We start from the raw sequence: 19,109 nt of genomic DNA on the forward strand, positions 1-19,109 counted from the left end.
AAAGCGGGGAAAAGGCTTTTGTCCCCATCGCAAGGCCAGAGCCACTCGGCCGGGGGGAGGGAGAAGGAGGACCCTCTCCGCGGCTCCCCCCGGGGAACAGCAGCGCGGGGGCAGCCCGCGGCCCCGACGGGACGGTGAGGGGCCGGAGCGCTGCTCTCCGCCTTGAGCCCCGGGTAAGGCCGGGCCGGACGGGCTGCAAGCCGTGGGCCGCTTGAGAAAGGCAGGGAGGGCTGGGGGGGCAGGTTGGTGAGAGACACCCCCCCCCCCCCCCCGCGGCTATTCTCCGTTAGTTTATTGCAAAGCAGAGCCGGAGCGCTCGCTCAGAGCAGAAAACCATCTGGGCACGTCCTCTGCCACCCGAAAACCCCACCGGAAAGTTTTCGCTGGGTTCCCCAGTATCTACCGGCGACCGGTTAAAGCAGGGTCCTGGGGGGGGGGGGGGGGGGGCGAGCATCGAAGGGACCCCCAGAAACGCAGCGAGGCCCGCAAAGGAAGGACACCCCCCCCCCCTTCCCTCTCCCCAGGGGGTGGAGGGACACCTCCAACCTTGCAAGGGGAGATGTGTGTGTTTGGGGGGGGGGGGGCAACCAGCGGCTCCGGGGGGGGGGGGGGTGCGGGTCACCTTCGGGGGGCCGCATCCTGGCCCCGCGCCAAGGGGGGGAGCCGTCGGGAGCGTGTGTGTCGTGTGTCGAGGGTCCCCCCCCCCCCCCCGCGGCGGGAGCGAAGCCGCTGGGATTTATCCCACCCGTCGTGTGTGCGTGTGTGTGCCCCCCCCCCCCTCCTCTCCTGCCGGGAGGCGCCCAATCCTGGCCGGGACCGGGGTTACCCCGCCGGCCGTCACGTGGGCCGGGCCGCACCGGGACCCGCCGTAAAGAGCCGGAGCCGCCGCCGCCGCCGCCACTTCCCCGCCGGGCGCGGGCAGGGACGCACCCACGGGAGACGGCGGTGGAGGGAGGGGAGGGACCGGGGGAGGGCAGCCCCTCTCTGCCAGGGGGTCCCGGTTGTTTTTTCCTGGTTGGTTTTTTTTTTTTTTTTCTCCTCCCTCCCGCGTAAACTTTATTCTATTTTTTATTATTATTATTCTTATTCTTTTTCTTTTCCTGGGATTTCCCTGGATGGTCTGAGCGCAGCTTCATGCCCACCCGGCAATGCCCGGCTCCGCTCCCTGCCCGCTGCCATGTGAGTACCTGTACGGGAGGGGGGGCCGGGGGCGGGATGCTCTTGCGGTGCTCCGCGGCTTGAGCCCTCCGTCCGTACGGAGAGACCTGCCTGAGGGTTATTTCGCTTTTTAACAAGAAAACGGCAGCGCTTGGTGCCTGGGGGACACCGGGGATGCCCGGGCGCCCGAGGGGCCGCCTCCAAGCTAGCAAGGCCCCAAGGCGCGCTTCAGGCCCGGGGCTTGAAAAAAAGACGGGAAGGGAAATACTTTGGGGGGAAAAAAAAAAAAAAAAAGAGAGAAAAAAAAAAAGGAAAAAAATTTTGTTGGTTATTTTTCGGCCCTTCGGAAGCGCCCAGGCGGGCGGCGGGGCGGTGGGAAGGTGCCGGCGGGGCCGCTGCCCGTTTCGCGGAGGTTATTTCTCGCCGTGGCTCGGCCGCTGCTCTCGGCCCGGCGCCGCGGGTTTCCCCCGCGGGACAAGCTGACCAGAGGAAAGTTTAAAAGGAAAAAAAAAAAAAAAAAAATTACAAATTACGGCCCCTGCTTGAGGCAGGGAAGAGGCGCTTTCGGGTGCGAAGGGCCCCGGGCCGGGGTCTCCCGGGCTGGGCCGGGGTCTCACCCCGCGGCTCTCGGCTTTCCCCCCCCAGGTTCCTCTGAGTGAGCCCCTCGGCAACGTCGGGGCGCAGCCGGCCGGGCCCTGAGCAGCCGCCGAGGACGGAACATGTATCAGGGTCTGGCCCTCGCCCCCAACCATGGCCAGTCGGCTTATTCCCACGACTCCAGCAACTTCCTCCACTCGTCGGCCGGCTCGCCCGTCTACGTGCCCACCACCCGGGTCCCCTCCGTCCTCCAGACGTTGCCCTACCTGCAAGGCTGCGAGCCTCACCAGAGCCACCTCGCCAACCCCCCGGGCTGGGGCCAGAGCGGCGGCGAGGCCGGCGCTTTCAACGCCGGCAGCCCCCACCCGCCGTCGGGTTTCTCCTACTCGCACAGCCCGCCGGGCAGCAGCCCCCCGGGCCGCGACGGAGCCTACCAGGGGCCCCTGCTGCTGGGCGGCGGGGGCCGGGAGCAGTACGGCAACGCCTTGGTACGCTCCGTTAACGGGTCCTACTCCAGCCCCTACCCCGCCTACGTGACCCCCGAGATACCGCCTTCCTGGACGGCCGGACACTTTGAGAGCAGCGTGCTGCACAGCCTGCAGACGAGGCAGGCGGCTTTACCCGGCCGCAGGTCCACCTTCGGTAGGTCGCCGTCGGCCCTCACCGTCGCCTCGGGGCGCCGAGGAGGTTTACCGGCTCTCGGCGCCGGGTCGGAGCTATCTCCGATCCGCATCCCTCCCGGCGGTGTTGATGGCTCGGCCCCCGGGGTGAGCTGCCCCGCTGGCATCCCCGACGGGAAAGGAGGGGATGATTTTATCCAGGGATGGAGAGGTGGTCTGGGCACGGGGCGGGGGGGTGTGTGGCTGACCCTGGACAGAGGGGGGGGGGGGGGGGGGGGGGTGTGACACGAAGGGCAAAGACCACGTTTCAAAGGAGAGCAATTCCCCCGGAGGACGGAGGAGCAGAGGCCGTTCAACCCCTTCCCCCCCCCCCCTACTCCCCCGATATCTCCTTCCCACAATATCGACTTTGTGCCTGTGCTTCAATACTTACCCTTGTGTTTAAATTAGCGGGGCAGATTTATAGCTCCCTCCCTTTTAAGTAATTTATTGTGGTAAATTAGTTTATATTTGAACAGACTCTCGGTCTCCTAATTCGCCTTCGCCCAAAGAGCTCCGCAGCTGCATCGCTCTGCGGCCTTTGGAGAGACACTGAAACGCACTCAGGCGTTGAACAATAAACCTCACTTCAATTCGTTTGCATCCACACCGGAGAGTCCTTTTAAACCAAGCCCCGGGCAAATAAAGTTTTGGGCTTGATTTAAAAGGACTCTCCGTGCGCAGGGTTTATAACCCCGGGGGTATTTCACCATCCTCCCCCGGCAGTGGTTTGCAAAGTCCTTTAAAAGCCACTTCAAGATCTCAGCCGCGTTATCATCTTTACTGCGGTGAACCGAATTATCTTATCTTTACCCCAAGAACAAAGTTAAACCAGGGAAGCAACCCCCCCCCCCCCTCCCCACCGAGCTGCCTCCCCGGCTCGGCTTTTCCTCCCACGCCGGAGGGGCTCGGGAGCGGTTTCTTTCCAGGATTTTCTCTTTGTCTGGGAAAAGCCGTTGCGTTGTGCGGGAGGGGATCGCCCCGGTCCTGCCGAGGGAGGTGATGGCGCAGAAATCTCTTCTGCGCTTTGAATTTGGTGGTTTGGGATCCGGAATAGTGGCCGCCGTCCTCTCTGCCGTTTATTTTTGCTCTCGAATAGTGTAAACCGCTCTTAAGTAGCGTAAACTATTCTTTTTTCATTTAATGAATTATTGCAACTTTTTTCTTTTTTTACTTTTTACATTTTATTTTTATTTTCCATTTGCCCCTTTTTAATTTTTGTTCTTTTCCCTATCTCTTTCCGTTGGATCATTATTAATACGATCGAAGATTTTTATTTTTTTTTTAAAGCGTATTTTTCTTCGGAAGAAAATAACATTCCAGGCGGATAAAGTTATTTCAAAAAGAGAGAGAAAAGCGGGCAGGAGGAAAGACACCGACTCTCAATCGAGGGGTCTCTCGGTTTTGCTCCGGGCTGCCCGTTTACCGCGGAGCCGCGCTCGGGGCAGAGACGGACCGGGGACTGTGCTCGGAGCTGGCGGCTCCGCGGCTTCTTCCCGGGGCTTTCGGGAGGGGACAAAAGTGAGGAAAAGCCTCTCTAGCAGGGATTTGGGACCGCGGCCGGCCGGTGATGCTCTCCCGGGGAGCCCCCGGGTGCCCCGCGGCTGCCAGCCCGGCTTTGCTCCATGGGCAGCCCCGAGCCCTTCCCCAGCCGGGCCGTCCCCGCTGGCCGGCGACTAACGCGCCTTGATGGAAAATCAGGAAAATCGCCCCATTTTGCTCCCCTCTCCAATTTATTTTTGCAACCCGGACTGCGCCCGGTGCAGGGATAACACTGCGCTCTCCCGCTGATGGGTTCCCTGCCCGCTCCCATCCCAGGGAGACCCCGGCCGCGCTCAGTCCTTTGGGGTCTTTTGGGGAAGGGATGGGGGAATACGCAGTCTTTGAGCAAAATATTAAAAGATTAAGGTGTGGAGGGAATAAAGGGGTTTGGTCCACACTTTGTAGGGTGGAGGTAAACTCCCCCCGGGGCAGAGATTGTACCTCGTAGAGGAGTAGCGGGGCACAGAGGATTAGGGATCCTCTCCCACAGGGTCCCCGTGGGCAGCCCGGCCCTGGGTGACTCTGTCCGGTGGGGACGGCTCCTGACCCGCACACCTTGGATATCTCTTCCAGAGTACCTGGAGGAATTCCCCGGGGACGGCCGGGAGTGCGTGAACTGCGGGGCCATGTCCACGCCGCTCTGGAGGAAGGATGGCACCGGGCACTACCTGTGCAACGCTTGCGGGCTCTACCACAAAATGAACGGCATCAACCGGCCGCTCAAGCCGCAGAAGAGGCTGGTAAGAGGGGGAAACCCCACAGGGATCCCCTGCTTCACCCGGGGGGTGGCTGGAGGGCAGGAACCGGGGGGGCTGTCACGGTCCCCACGCTGTTGGGGGTCTCTGTATTTGTGTTAGGGCCTGTTTGACCCTCGGTCCTCCCGCAAATAAAATGCCATCGGCGCTGGCAGGAGCCCCTTGTTGTGGTGTAGAGCCGGCTGGGGTCAGGAGGAGCGGAGCGAAGCCAGAGGGATTGCTGCCCCGGCACGGCTGGTGGACAGCACGGAGACAGGGCAGCCGGGACCGGAGGGGTCTCGGGACTGCACGGAGGGGCTGAACCGCAGCCGAGCGGGGGACCGATCAGCCCTGCCTGAGGCCCACGGCTCTGTGGGCTTCCCCCGGCTCTGTTCCCACAGTGGGCATGTTGCTTTTTAGTCAATAATAATTATTATTATTTCCTAGTTCTTCATGCAGACACACATGGTTTAGGCAGGGTAGTTGAACAGCAGACAGGGCTGATCCTGAGCTGGCCCAGGCAGGTTTGTAGCTCCTCGCGATGGGAGCAGGATGGGGCCCAGTTCCCCCGTTGCCTTCACCCTCCTGCCAAGAAGGAAATTTGGGGTTTGGTAGTTCCCGGTTTCTCTGCAGGTTAAAGCACTAATTCCACCCCCCCCCACCTCAGTGTGATATTGGGCTTCCTCCAATTGGGATCCCATCGTGAGAGAGGAAAGGCGCCTCGGATTTTTTTTTGTAGCGTCGCTTTGGGATGTTTAAATTTGGTGGTAACAGTTTTGGTTTCAGAGCCTGTCATCAGAAGCCGTCATTACAAACAGGATGTTTGTTGGAGCCGTGCTGGGGAACAGCTGGGAGCTCCTTTTGCCTTCACTCAGGGTGTATTCCCGCAGTTATTTTTCTGCATTGCAAAACAAATTATTAGCAATAACCCAACAGTGACAAGTTTCTGTGTAAGAAAACCATAAAAAAAAAAAAGAAAAAAGAAAGCTGGGATTGAGCAAGATGTTTTGTTCTGATTCCGGTCCCAGAAATCTGGCTCTGGATTTGCAAAATGAAACGAGTAGCAGCTCTGTGGAAAATCACTCTGTTTTGTTCATCGCATCAAAATCGAGGAATTTCTGTGAAACATTTAGCATTAACTGACAGGATTTGCCTGCCTCACCAAACCCTTCCTGGTTTCCTTTAATGTAATGACATTAAATCTGCACCCCGGCAGCGGGCTCTGGTCGCTGCTGTGCTGCAAATCTCAGAGTTACGCTGCTGATTTCTTCAGAGCAAATACCATCCGTGCAGAGAGAGAGAGAGGTGCAAACCAGTTTAAATTTCAGACTGGTATCAAAATGTGGCGCTGGATGAATTTCCAGAGGTTTTTTTGAACAGCTTTTCCCCAAAAGAATTGGAGAGGTCTTGCTGCTGTTCAGTATTTTATTTCGGCGCGTGGGAAGGGAGACGGCCTTGCGCTGCCTGCGCCCTACCCGCGTGGTGCGGGCAGCGCTTGGGAACCCCGAGCTCCCTGCCTGCTCCTCTGTCATTGCTGGCAGAGCCCCATACGTAGCACCCGTGAGGCATTTTTCGGCAAACATTTCAACAAAGTTTTCTGGTGGAGAACGCTCGTTCGCAGAATTAAGACCGATTCCCAGGGATGAGCAAATCTTGTGGGGAATTATCAAAGCATTTCCAACCTTTCATACTATTATTTTGGCGATCAATACTATAATGATAAAGCCCAAATGAAAGAGCTGATTCTTTTTCCAGGGAAACATTTCAGTAAGGTTGAAATACTTGAGGGGATTTTATTTTATGGATTAGAAAAAGGGCTGCAATTGTGCCTTGCCATCCTGACTTTGGAATGAAACATTTCAAAATCTTGGATTTTCCCAAGGGTTTGAAATGTCATGTTGCAACAAGTTCTGCCCCATCAAAGGAAGGGGGATCCACTGGTGATGGTCAAGAGGGTGCCAGGCATACTCTGCAAATCCACCACCAAGGGAGCGACCTGCACCCTTGTGGCTTGGGATTTTTCTTCCCCCGAACGATTCCCATGGCGGGGGATGTCTTCCCTGCTCATAACCCCACCCGTACGGGCTGGGTGGGAGCAGAGCAGTGAATGCGGTGACACACCATTGCTCTAGGAACGATGAAATCGGCTGTTTCACAATACGGTGAAATACAGACACGGGAAGGAAAAATGGTTGCTTTTGTCCTTTACGTTACGACCTTTGTTCTGTAAGTAGATGCCACGCTGGGAGTTATTCTGACTTCTGTTTTCCCAAAGCAAAGTCCCACTGAAAGCCCTGGAGAACGCAACGTGGCCCAGATAACACTGCGGGAATGATGTCCTGCAGCTCGGTAGCGCTCAGCCCGCTTGGGCGTGGGAGAGAGCAGGCAATAGTAGTGTAGTTTCCAGTTCATTTTTTGTTGCTTTTTTTTGAGATAAGGGCAACATCCTCTACGCAGCAGGGACAGCAGTTTTGCTACAGCCTGCGTCTGGCTTCAAAGCGCTGCGGCTTTCGGCAGAAAGGATTTATCTTAGAGGAGGATGGAGGCAGCACTTTATTTTAGGCAGTATCTTTTCTAGCCAAAGTTTCTTGGCACGTTTCACAAGATGATACCTTAGACCCAATTCTAAAAGCCAAATCACTTTTACCATCCAGGAGCAGCCGGTGGAGGTGGATGGCTCCAGCCTTGCGCATGTGTTAGGAGCAGAGCTGTACCGCGCGGTCCAGCACGGGGGGGCAGATGCTCAGCAGCTCCCACACCATCCCGAGTTGAAGGACTAACCTGGAGTTGAGTTTTGCTGGTTTGGCTCAGGGGGTGTTTTTTCAGCCTGTCCTTTTTTAGAGTTTGCAATGCATAGTGCATTTGGTGCCACTTTTGGGGAAGGTAGGGATGGGACTGATCACAGCCCTGGGACAATCTAATAGGACCGTAGAGCCGTGCAGCATTCGTGGTGTGTGCCTTAGCTTTCTGCTGGCCATCAGTTCCTTCTGCTCCCTCATCCTCCAAGGTGCAGGTTTGCCCAGAGCCATGGTAACAAAGGTAAATCTCAGAGGATGCTGCTGCCTTTAGTCCCGAGCCTCGGATCTGCCCGCTTGCAGGAGCTGAGCTCAGGTATCTCAGCACACTTTGCTGCACCCTCTTTCCTATCAACACCAGGTCCCCTCTGTCCTGCTGGCAAGGGGGAGAGAGAAGCGTTGATTGAATCTGGGGGTTCAGAGGCTTCTTTTTTTCCTGTGAAGCCCTGTGGTTTCATTTCCACCTCTGAAAAGGAGGTGAAGCAAAGTCTCTGATGGCTTTGGGCTCCCTCGGAAGGACCTGCCCTGCTGGCTCTGAATTTTTCGGGCTCTCCAGGCAGCACTCACACACAGTTGATTTGATAGGCACCAACTTACCATTCCTTGAGCTTATCAGCAGCAGTTGGCTGTCAAGCCAGGTCCATGAAGAGTTTTTGTTTGAGTGTATGCTGCATTTGTATAAATAAACACTGGAGCACAATGTTGAAGTCAACAACTTCCTAGACAAGGTCAGAATGGTACAAAGGCAGCTGGGTGGAGGCAGGCAGAAATGCATTTTCTTTTAAGGGAACTGCTGGGAAACCAGCAATAATGTATTGTACCCTCGTCCTTCAGTGAGCAACAGTAGCCTTGACTGTCTCTTTCTTGCTAAGCTGGCAGGTTGTGGTGCAGGGCCAGGTTCTCATGGGGTTTCAGTTGTAATATTTGGTCATGGAGGATGGTTTCTGCTCTCCCTAGCTGTACGAGGAGGAGGCACCCCACAGAATGAGGTGCGGGAGATGCAGAAGGCACGTGCTGCTGCCCCAGCAGAAAGCCCGCGAGCAGGTTGCGAGGCAGTGTTGGCAGGGCAGGCAGAGCTCTGGCGGGGCTGGCATTGCCCTTGGGCCACCGGAGCCACAGGTCTCATTGCCACCTCGTCTGCAAGCTGCGGACAAAGCGTTGTTTGAAATAGGGACAGTGTGTCCCTCCCTCCCAGGGACCTGCAGTGGCCCAGAAATCTCGGGGCTTTCCAAAGGGCTTTGCGTTGGCCTTCCTCCATCCGCAGGCGATGACAGATCTCACCAGCCCGCGCCGGGCACAGTTACCCCAGGGCTGAGTGCCTCCAAATTCCCCTCTGCACCCGTGGCGGGAGCTGGACCCCAGAGCCGTTGCACCCATCGGGTGCTCGGCACGTCTTTCTGCTCCCATCGGGGCTGAGGTCCCTCCTGGTTGCAGGGGTGAACGGGACAGCCCCGGCAGCTGAAAGGCTTTAAGGAAACTCTGTAGCTGCTGCAGGATCTTGCTGTGACACCATGTCCTATATTAGGGACAAGGATTGCTGTCCCCTCCTCCGTGCCAGGCTTGTCAGCTCACACCTCGGTGCATTATTATTTTTGCCTGGTGATTTCTTGAAAGCGAAACAATTTCCAAAGCAATACTGTTATTTGCAAATAGTTGCTGAGACCTCTTTGCTGAGCAACAAGTGAATGAAAGCTTGGGCATGTCACTTGTGTCTCTTGAAACTCAAAAGCTGATCTTTATTTGACTGCTAACTTTGTAAAAACATTTCATTTTTATTCCTACTCTTCCCACCTCACCCATCATATTCCTCAGTCATGATATCAAGCAATAATGGAACAATAAACAAACAGGGAGTTCTTTATTGCCTGCATCACCTATTGTCTGCCTTTGAGAGGAATCAAAGTGATTTTTCTCAAGGCTGAAGAATGTATTCAAACACCTGAATGTGGAGCGCCTGTGATATTACTTATGTCACTGGTATCTTATACTTAGTGAAGTCTTTTATTAAAATAGTCTCAATACCTAGCGTTAAGAGACTTTCAAACGAAATGCCTATTGAGCTGACAAGTCTGTATATAGAGACTTGTGAATTTTCCAGTGGCTTGGAGTACCGTTGTCAGAAATGAGTTTACTGCTTCTGCCAGAATATTTTCCTTCTCCATTTGGAAGTATTAACATTTCAGAGCCAGCAATCACTGCACTCACAAAATATGTCATTAATTAATGTTTGCACGGTGTTTCTGCAGCCTGTAAGAGAACAGATTGTCTGCGAGACATGCAAAGAATAACCTCCCTGGTCCCATCATGGGCCACTTTGGTTTGGTTCTGCTCAGTTCAGCCAATTGATTCCAGTTGTCTTAAACCAGAGATTAATTGGGGTGTTGCCAACTTTAGTGGTAGTTCTGAATGCAGAAAAAGAGAAGAGTTCACTTAAAGCATGAGGAGTTTTCTTCGTGCACTTAAAGCCTGGCTGGCATTTTCTATTTCTTTCTCCATCTGAGTGGATCTCCTGGAGGAAAGTTCTCTGTGCTCTGAGTCCTGATCAATTCCAGCAGATTTGCTGGAAGTTTGTGAAACGAGCTGTGAGGATATTTGCCAGGTTTATCAAGCTCAATAAAAAAAGTACTTGCAAATTAGAGTGATCTCACTTGAATGTAATTTCTTTGATCTGAATTTGGCTTTTGTGTGTGTTTCACATTTTCCAGGAAATTGGTGTAATTGGAGATTTTCTTTTTATATGACAGGAAATTTCCCAATTAATCATTCCTATGTGTGCGTTCATGTGTTTGTTTGCTTGTTTTGAAGTCTTCATCTAGACGTGCTGGCCTATGTTGCACTAACTGCCACACAACCAATACCACCCTCTGGAGAAGGAACGCCGAAGGGGAGCCCGTCTGCAACGCCTGCGGCTTGTACATGAAGCTCCACGGGGTGAGGAGCGCGTCCACACCGGGAGGGACCCTTTGGGCGCTGGGATCACCACCCAGCAGGTCCAGGATACCGGGTCTGGAGGGACCAGCCTCTAGACTGGACCCAGAAGAGCCGTAACCCAGTCCTGGCTCCTTGAACAGTGAAAAGCTCAGGCTACTAAGGTTCTCCAGAATAAGGCTAAGGGGGTACTGGAACACTCTCAGGAGGTACCTGCATAGAGGAGAGATTTCTGGCACTGGGTGGTTCTTAATTAGGTGGTTTGCCAAGTTACTCCCCAAAAAGAAATCTTACCAAGCTCCAGTAGCTGGAGACTGAAGCTCCCCAAGCCCAGGCTGGAAACAAGGAGCATATTTTTCTAGATGTGGTCATTAAGAATGTGTGAAGGATGCTAAGGAGTCCACATGAAGGCTGGCTGAGAACATTTATCCACTGAGGATGGGAACTGTTGGTAACATGTCCATCAGCCAAAGAGGAGACTTCATCCCTCCATACAGGCCTCTGCAAACTTCTGCCTAAAGGTTGAAGTCTCTTTATCCCATGACCGTTCCCTCTGAGCCATGTACGCTCTCAGTCCGTCAGTGTAATTTAATAGGGCCCTGTCATAAAGGTCACTAATAAATCAGGAAAAGGAAAATAGGAAATAAAGGAAAAAACAAAATTTGTGGGAAAGCCTTAGCTGTTAGCCTTATACATCTTCCAGCCAAGGCCTGTTGCAGAGAAAAATAGAACTTAGTGAAGGACAAGGACTTTAGGTGATTTGCATGAGCTACAGCATGTAAATAGGAGAGCAACACGTGTGTGGGAAGGAGCTGAGTAAAATACAGTATTAATGATTCCAAACTTTATGAATGTCAAGGTACCACGACCTCTGGCCATGAAAAAGGAAAGCATCCAGACGAGGAAAAGGAAGCCTAAAAACATTACCAAAGGCAAAACCTCGACAGGTACAGTGCTGCTATAATCCATCATGGGGGCTTGGGGCACAATTCACCTCAACATGTCTTCTGCAAGAAATTATCATAATTAGAAAATAATAATGTGATTTTTTTTCCCTGGTGACTGCTTTAGATGTAGGGCCTCTTTTTATGTGTAGACCTTACATGGAAGGAGGGTGCTGGGTGGGAAATCTCACTGCTGTCATACTCCCACGAGGCTCCTCTGTGCTGTGGGCACCTAGCTCCAGCCCAGCAGTGCTCGTGTTCAAGCAGATCTGGGCTAAACTGAGTAATGGGAAAAAACAGGGCTGGGAATGGTGTATTAAAGAATCGAGGGGAAGGTATCATGACGCATTCAACATTAGCTCACTCAACCTGTACCAGGACCAGCACTGCCAGGCTGTGAAAGGGTGCTCCTCCTCCTCCATCAGCATCTTGGCAGCCAAATACAAAGGCTTATCGTGGCAGAGATGCGGTGGAGAAAGAGAACAGCAGAGTCATGCCATGAGATGTGATGGTAGCCATTAAAATATAGATTTCCTTAGGAGCAGATTTGCACCTATGTTGCTTCACCGTCCTGTACCGATTGTCTTCCAGGGTCTACGACTTCGGCCACTAACTCCCCTTCTTCCATTACGAACTCAGACAGCACGGTCACTTTAAAGTCAGAGCCCAGCGCGACCTCGCAGTATCCCGGACAAACCGTCGTGTCAGTGTCCCAGGTAAGGCACAGGGACCCACAGCCATCGCCTGCTGGGGCGGATGCTCCACGTGCCTCGGTAGTCGCTTGACCTGAGGGGCCTTGATGAGGCTAAGCAATTAGTTCATTGCATTGGGGGCCACCAGCCTGATGGACTGCCTCAGACTGAGGAAAGCAGGGAGCGTGAGCCAAGACGTTGCGGACCGGGAAGGGCTCCAGCCTGTTTGTTCCCCATCGGCTCTTCCGTCTTGCACTGGTGAACTGGGAGGTCCAAGCTCTGCTGCCGCGGAGGCGATCGGTTGGCGAACTGACTTCGGCGCAGAGCTGGGTTTAATTCCCATCTCCTGCCACGAAATCCTGGGAGTTACAACCCTGTCGAGTTGGTGGGATGAGCCGAGGGTGGAAACCTATGTAGCTCCCAAGAAAAGGCTCCCCGGGCATACGTTATCTGCGCTTTATAGCCCTGAGGTACTCAGCGCTCACAGAGCTGTAATGCTGTCAGAGACCCCAGATTGCAAGGCTGTGCTTCTGCCCTGAGGATTTCTTTAGGGCGGGTTACTATTTTGTCTTGGCAGAGGAAAAAAATGGCTCTAAATCAGCCCGCACATCAAAATTTTCTGACCCGGCGCTATCTTTATGCTGGGTCTAAGCCCTCCCCAAGCTGGACATGCGTGCACGGAGGGGAAGCTCAGCTCCAGCGCCCGAGCGCCTGGCGCAGCGCCAGCGGCGCCGTATGGGAGAGGGGGTTTTTTGGCTGAAACCGATAAATCTGATTTGTGCTGCGCTCTTAAAAAATATACACGCGCCTAGAGATCTCCAAACTGGACATGTTTAGTCAATAAATAAATGCAGATGGGCCCCAGGATGCCTCCTCCTCGCTTGGTCCTGGGGATGGAGCACCATTCCTGCCTGGCTCCAGGCTCCTCCGGAGGGCAACAGTAGCATCAGGGATAACCCACCCTGTTCATAATCCATCCTAGTCCTACCACCACGTTACAACAAGGGGGAGAGTGACCCGTTGGCTAATAACGGGCTTTTTAATGACTTTCTGCTTCCCTCCCCGGGGCAGGCGCAGAGCCAGTCGGACGAGGCGCTGGCTAGCAGCCACGGCGAGTTCAAATTCGAGCCTGAGGACTACACCTTCTCCCCCACCACCATGGCCCCGCAGCCCGGGCTGAGCGTGCCGCTCCGGCAGGACTCCTGGTGTGCCCTGGCGCTTGCCTAGAAACCCCCAACCTCCAGCAAAAAAGCCTCGGGACCAACGTTTTTGGCTGGCCCTGCAAACGGCCGACGGGCAGGAGGACGGCTTGCCCCAGCGCTTCGGGACTGTGGGCTGTCGAGCCGTGGCCACAGGACAGGTTTCTCTTGGAGGATGCGCATGGAAAACGCTGGCTGGATGGGGCCGGGATGGCACCGGCTCCCCAAAAAGCTCATCCTTGGCTGGAGCAACCCAGGGTTGCCTCCCTGAGGCTGGAGCCCCGGGGCCGCCTCCTTTTTCCCGGGGAAAGCCTTCCTCCTTTGAGATGAAACCAGCAAATAAATGCATCCCAGAATCTATGTTTATTCGCAGTGATTTCTCCCTCCTATGACTCCTCTGTGTGCAATTTATTCCACTTTCCAATAAAGACTGTAATAACATGGCACCAAATAACTTAATTTTATTAAAATGTAAACTGTGTGGCCTCCCTTATGTTTTATTGGCCACAACAGGAAGAAAAGAGAAAAAAAAAAAAGCAACCGTTGTTTTAAACATTTACTGTTTTGTATTAAAAATGATCATCTCTATAGAGTGTTAGCTTCTGAAGCGTTTAGCATATCAACACTGAGCTGATGAGTCATACATGAAATAAACACGCTGCTCTTCCCTTTCCAGCTCCAAACAAAGATTTTTTTAATATTATTTTAGGCAAAACACATGACAAAAATGGTCAAAACCTCCCAATAATAAAAGAATACTGAAATGTTGTTTTTCTTTTGTATTTCCTGATTGGTTTTGATATTGCCAACTCTGAGCATTAGAAAATCAGAAGTTAGTCCTCCAAAAGTTAAGAGAAAGGTTTGAGGGACTGAAAAATAAAGGATGTCTTGGAGGTATATTTGTTTGCATCCAGCTTTGGGGATGTTTTGAATGGAGGATTTCCAGTTTTCAGCCATGCAGGGCAGACATTCCTTTTTTAATTATTTTAACAAAAGCCAAGCAGAAAATAATTTCTTGGAGCTGAGCTGTAGCAAAAGATGATCAGTGATGCAAAACCCACATCACACTTCCAAAAGCTGGCAACAGCGTGTCTCAACGGCTTCTTGGAGCTGCCCCAGGGAGGCGAGTGATGGGGAGATACGCTTTTCTGGGGGCATGCAAGGGGGCCCTGAAGCTCCCGAGGAGCCTGGGGGTGAGAAGACCATACCGAGGTGGGGAGATGGGTAGGAAATGAAGGGGGAGCAAGGTCATGAAGTTACTTCTATGGCCTGCTTTATTTGTTATTTCTAAATAAAATCCCCAGCCTGGCTGAACGGCTATTTATGGCCAGGAAGCCGTCAAGTAATAGTTCCTTAATATAGAAGTTGACCTGTCCAGGGCTTCCTGGAGCAACTCTTCCTCTTGTCAGAAGAGATGGATCGCTTGACTTTTATTATAAACAACAGGCTAAAGATGATGAGGGAGAGTGAATCTGACATCGAGTTGCAACTCGGCTGAGATGGAGGATGATGCTTTCCACCATGCAACTCTTACTGGAGGAAAGGGGATGCTCCAGGCACTGGGGAGCATCGGTCCCCTCCAGTGCTGCCATAGCTCAGCGGTTGCTCCCTCAATGTAGCCCTGTGCAGGCATGGAGGGGTCCAAGCCACCCTTTTATCAAAGCCCATGGATGAAAACTGTCTTTGGCGGACTATTTCTTGTGCCTCCAGAGCTTCGTTAGCAGCTTGCATCATGCCAAGCTCCAGTGCCCGGGCCGGGACTGTCACTGGGCATCCCTCCAGCGCTGGGCTCGGCAGCGGCACACCGTGTTTGCGTGGCCGGGCTCTCACTGCGGATCCACGTCTCCACCGTTTGTTTTTCCACTCTTTGGCCTGCCAACATCCGCAGCAGAGCCGGACACAGCCATGCAGCAGATAAGCCAGCCAGCAGCATGGGGCTGGCGGGGTGACACCGTCCCCAAATCCAGCCCAAACCGTGCCTCTAGGCATCAGGAAAATGGGTGATGTGGCCCTGGCTCAGGTGACATGCAAGCGCCCAAGGTGACATGTTGGGACTCGGGCAGGCGGGAGGGAGCAGGAGCTCTTGGAGTAGCGTGAGTAACGCTCCCAGGCAGCTCCCCAAACCCCGAGCTTTGCAGGCGAAAAAAAAAGGCAGCGCAACACAAGTTGTGGCAAGATGATTTCTACGGACGATGGCAGGGGGTCCTCGCTTTTTCGTCTGCGTGACCCCGAGAGGGAGAGTTATTTTAAAGGCAAACAAGAAGACCCAAACAATGCCAAGATGTTGACGCCAGTGGCTCCAGCAGTTTTATTTATTGCCTGTTGGTAACCGTCGACCGGGCGTCGGGATGCTCTAGGGGCTGGTGGCTGACGAAATGAGGCAGAGGGACAAGAAGTGAAACGACCGGGACGTGTGTAATTTTTCCTTGCCGCTCGCTCCCTACACTCTCTGGACGGCATCGTCCACAACGCTGGTTTCTCATTTCTTGGGGGTGTCTTCCAATCTTTCACTCCCATCCCCAAGGCAGGAGCCATCCCCGCAGCCTTCTGTCTCCTGGTCAGCCCCAACGGGAGAGGCAACACCGTCTGCACAGCCCTGCGGGAGAGGGGAGGCTTCCTTTCCTCCTGGTCCTTGCACCCCCAGAGGAGCCAGCACCCCAAGAAGCTCACCCTGTGCAGGTCCCAGCCTTACAGCAGTCACACCCAGAGGGAACCACACACCTTCCAGCCACTATGTTCCCAACGTGCCATTTTGAAGACCTTCCCTAGGGGGTCCACGTCCCTTTCTACCCCTCGTTACATGGCAAAGAGGAGCATTTGCCCTAATAGGTGTGAATAGGTGGGAAAGTTTGGGTCTTCCCAGCTCGTGCTACATCCTCAATCCTGCTCCTACAGCCTCTGGGCACCTGGTTGCACAGCCCAGCTCAGCCAGCATGTTTGCAGGAGTTTGAATGGTTGGGGTGGCAGCAATGGAGGAGATCGGACCCAAAACCGAGGTCTGGGACAACCAGACCCCCCCAGCTGATCTGGAGGTTACGAGCTTCCCACGCGGTGCCTGATTCCAGCCAGCGGGCAGGAGCTGCCTCTGGTCGGGGAGCCTGCCCAGGCCGTGCTAACAGAACCATCGCCGCCTTTTGAGACCAGGCTCAGCCCCCCCTGCCCCATCCCCAAACAAGGCTGATTCGCAGGTGCACTTCAGAGATCTTTTACTTCTTTTCCCCAAACCTTTCTCAGTCCCCTTGGTGCTCTCTCCTCTTCCCAGGCATGGTGTATATTTGCTCTCCTACAGGTCTGGTGGCTTGTGGACAACTATTATCTTTACTGTTGTTGTACAGCTGCCTCAGAGCTATCAATTGCCTTTGTTCAAAGGTCAGCTGCCCAGATGATTTTACAACATGACTACAATGATCTGTTCTATTTTGCACTTTATACTGATGCCACGGTGATTTTTACCAAGTCAGCGAGTGAGTAATGAAGCAGTTGAGCCTATAAACACATGTTGTTCTTGTTTATGATCATATTAATAGCACAATAAAATCATTGCTCACCCAAGCAGTTGCTTTCAAAAAAAAAAAAAAAGTTTGTTTCTTTTTGATTTCTGCATGGAAAATGGAAAGTTGTGGTTTAATTTCTGCTGGGAGCCCTGAAGCCTCAGACTCTCTAATGGGGTGTCACTTTTACATTGGAGCACAGAGAGCCATCATTTTTTCTGCTTTGCGCACAGAATTCTTCAGCACAACTTGTGTGGCAGCTCAGCTGCCAGCCGAGCTCTGCCTGAACTACAAACGCCACCCAGCTGGTGGTGGAACGGTTGGCTCTTCCTTTGAAAAGGCTTTGGAGATCCCCCAGGTGAAGCTGTGCACCAAAATCACTGGTTAGGCAGATTTATGCCAGCTGAGGAACATGCCCATCATGGCTATAAGAGGATGGGGGCATCAAGTTTCTCTTTTTTTTTTTTTTTTTTGTCGTCCTAGTGTTTGGTGAGTCTGTGAAGTATTGTGTGAATCCAAGAGGTTTTTCCTGGAAAGAAGGGGGAAGCAAGGCTGTGAGTCAGGTACAGCAGTGCTATAAGGGCTGATGGGGATGTAGGGGCTCTGTTGTTGTTTTTTTGATTGCTTTGGAAGTGCTTGGTGGTACAGAGAGGCAAATTCACTGTTACTTCCCAGTCCTTGTCCTCTGCTTCCCCGCTCCTCTCTAGTGCTTTTTATTGCTAAGTTGGTTGTTTATCAACAAGGAAGACAGCTCATGTTGCTTTCCAGGTCAATGTGCTGCAGTAATTAAATGTCCAGGCTATTTACTTGTGCAGCAGCTAAACCAGAGCCAAATATTCAATCTTACCATTGTATGCATAGGAGAAGAAAACAAACAGCACTGCTCCTTTCATCACATCAGGTGGTCCTTCTTGGAGAAAGCCTTGTGGTCAGGGGTTGGTAGGAGGTGGTGTCTCCAAGAACCTCTCTTGTTCAGCATCAAATTTACATTGAATAACCCAAAGGACACTTAATGAGGAGCAGTAACACCTTTTGCAAAATGCTTTTCTTTCAAGGAAGTGCCTTCCCAAGGGGAAGCTTTGTGAGAAGCAGCACATACCAAAAAGGCTCTTGTTAAAGGGATTTTATCCCCATATCCTGTTGTCTTCTCTGAAAACCCCACATCCCATGTTTTAGCAAAACTTCTACCCAACAGTGCCACCACAGGTAAGATGCTGTGGATACAGTAGGTGCTGAGAGGAAAGAGGAGCAGTGGTGGACTGTCTAGATGGTCAAACTTGGCAAAAAGCAGTTTTATCTACAGTGCTTTAATGCCAGTGGGACTGTTAGCATTTACCAGCTTTTTTCCTGTTCTTTCAGGCTGTCGTTAAGAAATGCATTAGTATTGGGAGTTTAAAGAAAGATTTTACGACCAGCGTTTCCACAGCAGTGTTAAACGTGGCCAAGAGCAGACGTTGACTATTGTGGCGTTTGAAAATGTTGGAGTCTGAGCTGCCTCCAGGGCCAATTCCTGAGCTGGTGCAATGTAACAGCGCTGAATCGGTCTCCCGTATAAACCTCTAACATCATTAACAGGATGCTGTTTACATTTCCTGATGATCCATAAGAAAACAGGAGAAAGTGGGAAAATGTTAGCATTCAAGTAGAAGAGACTGTCTTGCCTTGGGTGCAAGACTAGCTGCTTCATGCCTGTGAAAGCTTTGGGAGCCCTCATCTCGGGGATGAGTGCAAATAAGAGCACACATGGGGGAAAGGATGGATAGAAAAGAGTGCCTCTTACTATTTTTTCCTCCAAACCAAGCAAGTGGCTTAAAGCAAGCACTGGTGGAAACTTCCAACCCTTGTCCCAGTCTCACCTGTGCTCACATTTCCCCGGCTCCAGGGCAAGGCGTGGGACTACCCCTCCTGTGGGACTGCCCAAAAGATTGAATGGGAGGAAAGGAGAGGTGGGCACAGACGGGACGTGGAGCGGGGCCCTAATGTCGCTGTTATTTCAGGTGTCGGTATCATTCTTCCCATCTGTTCACTCTTTGCTTGTAATAAAGAAGAATAGCTCCGGCTTGTGAAATGAATGGAAATGACAGGCATTTAGCTGCAGGAGCCTGCTGTAACATCCGACTGGAGGGGTGCTTAAGCTGCTTTTAGTGATATGGCCTTAGCGAGCCGGGTAGGAAAATAGTGCTGGAGACACCACCCCTCTGTACGTGAGCAGGAGGACTAACGCGAGCGGCAAGGTGGAATCGGCAGTGTTAATCATTTACCCCGAGCGCGATGGAGGCTATAATAGACGCTCTGTGTGTGTATAGGGATCTGTAAGCATAGATGTTAAATGGAGAAGCCGCTGCTCAAAGAGCACCGTAAAGCGGCCTT

At 52.8% G+C, this 19,109-nt stretch overlaps 1 protein-coding gene across 1 annotated transcript; it reads left to right on the forward strand.

The window, feature by feature from the left end:
* Window positions 1-1,017: 1,017 nt before the first annotated feature.
* Window positions 1,018-14,008, forward strand: GATA5 (GATA binding protein 5). The gene is made up of 7 exons (XM_030010618.2): window positions 1,018-1,179; window positions 1,804-2,397; window positions 4,530-4,696; window positions 10,291-10,416; window positions 11,273-11,360; window positions 11,949-12,073; window positions 13,121-14,008. The coding sequence occupies exons 2-7, from the start codon at window positions 1,878-1,880 to the stop codon at window positions 13,274-13,276; spliced, it is 1,182 nt and encodes a 393-aa protein (XP_029866478.1). The 5' UTR covers window positions 1,018-1,179; window positions 1,804-1,877; the 3' UTR covers window positions 13,277-14,008.
* The last annotated feature ends 5,101 nt before the right edge of the window (window positions 14,009-19,109 follow it).

This window comes from Aquila chrysaetos, chromosome 3 (genome assembly GCF_900496995.4).
Source record: "Aquila chrysaetos chrysaetos chromosome 3, bAquChr1.4, whole genome shotgun sequence".
NCBI classification, from domain to species: domain Eukaryota; kingdom Metazoa; phylum Chordata; class Aves; order Accipitriformes; family Accipitridae; genus Aquila; species Aquila chrysaetos.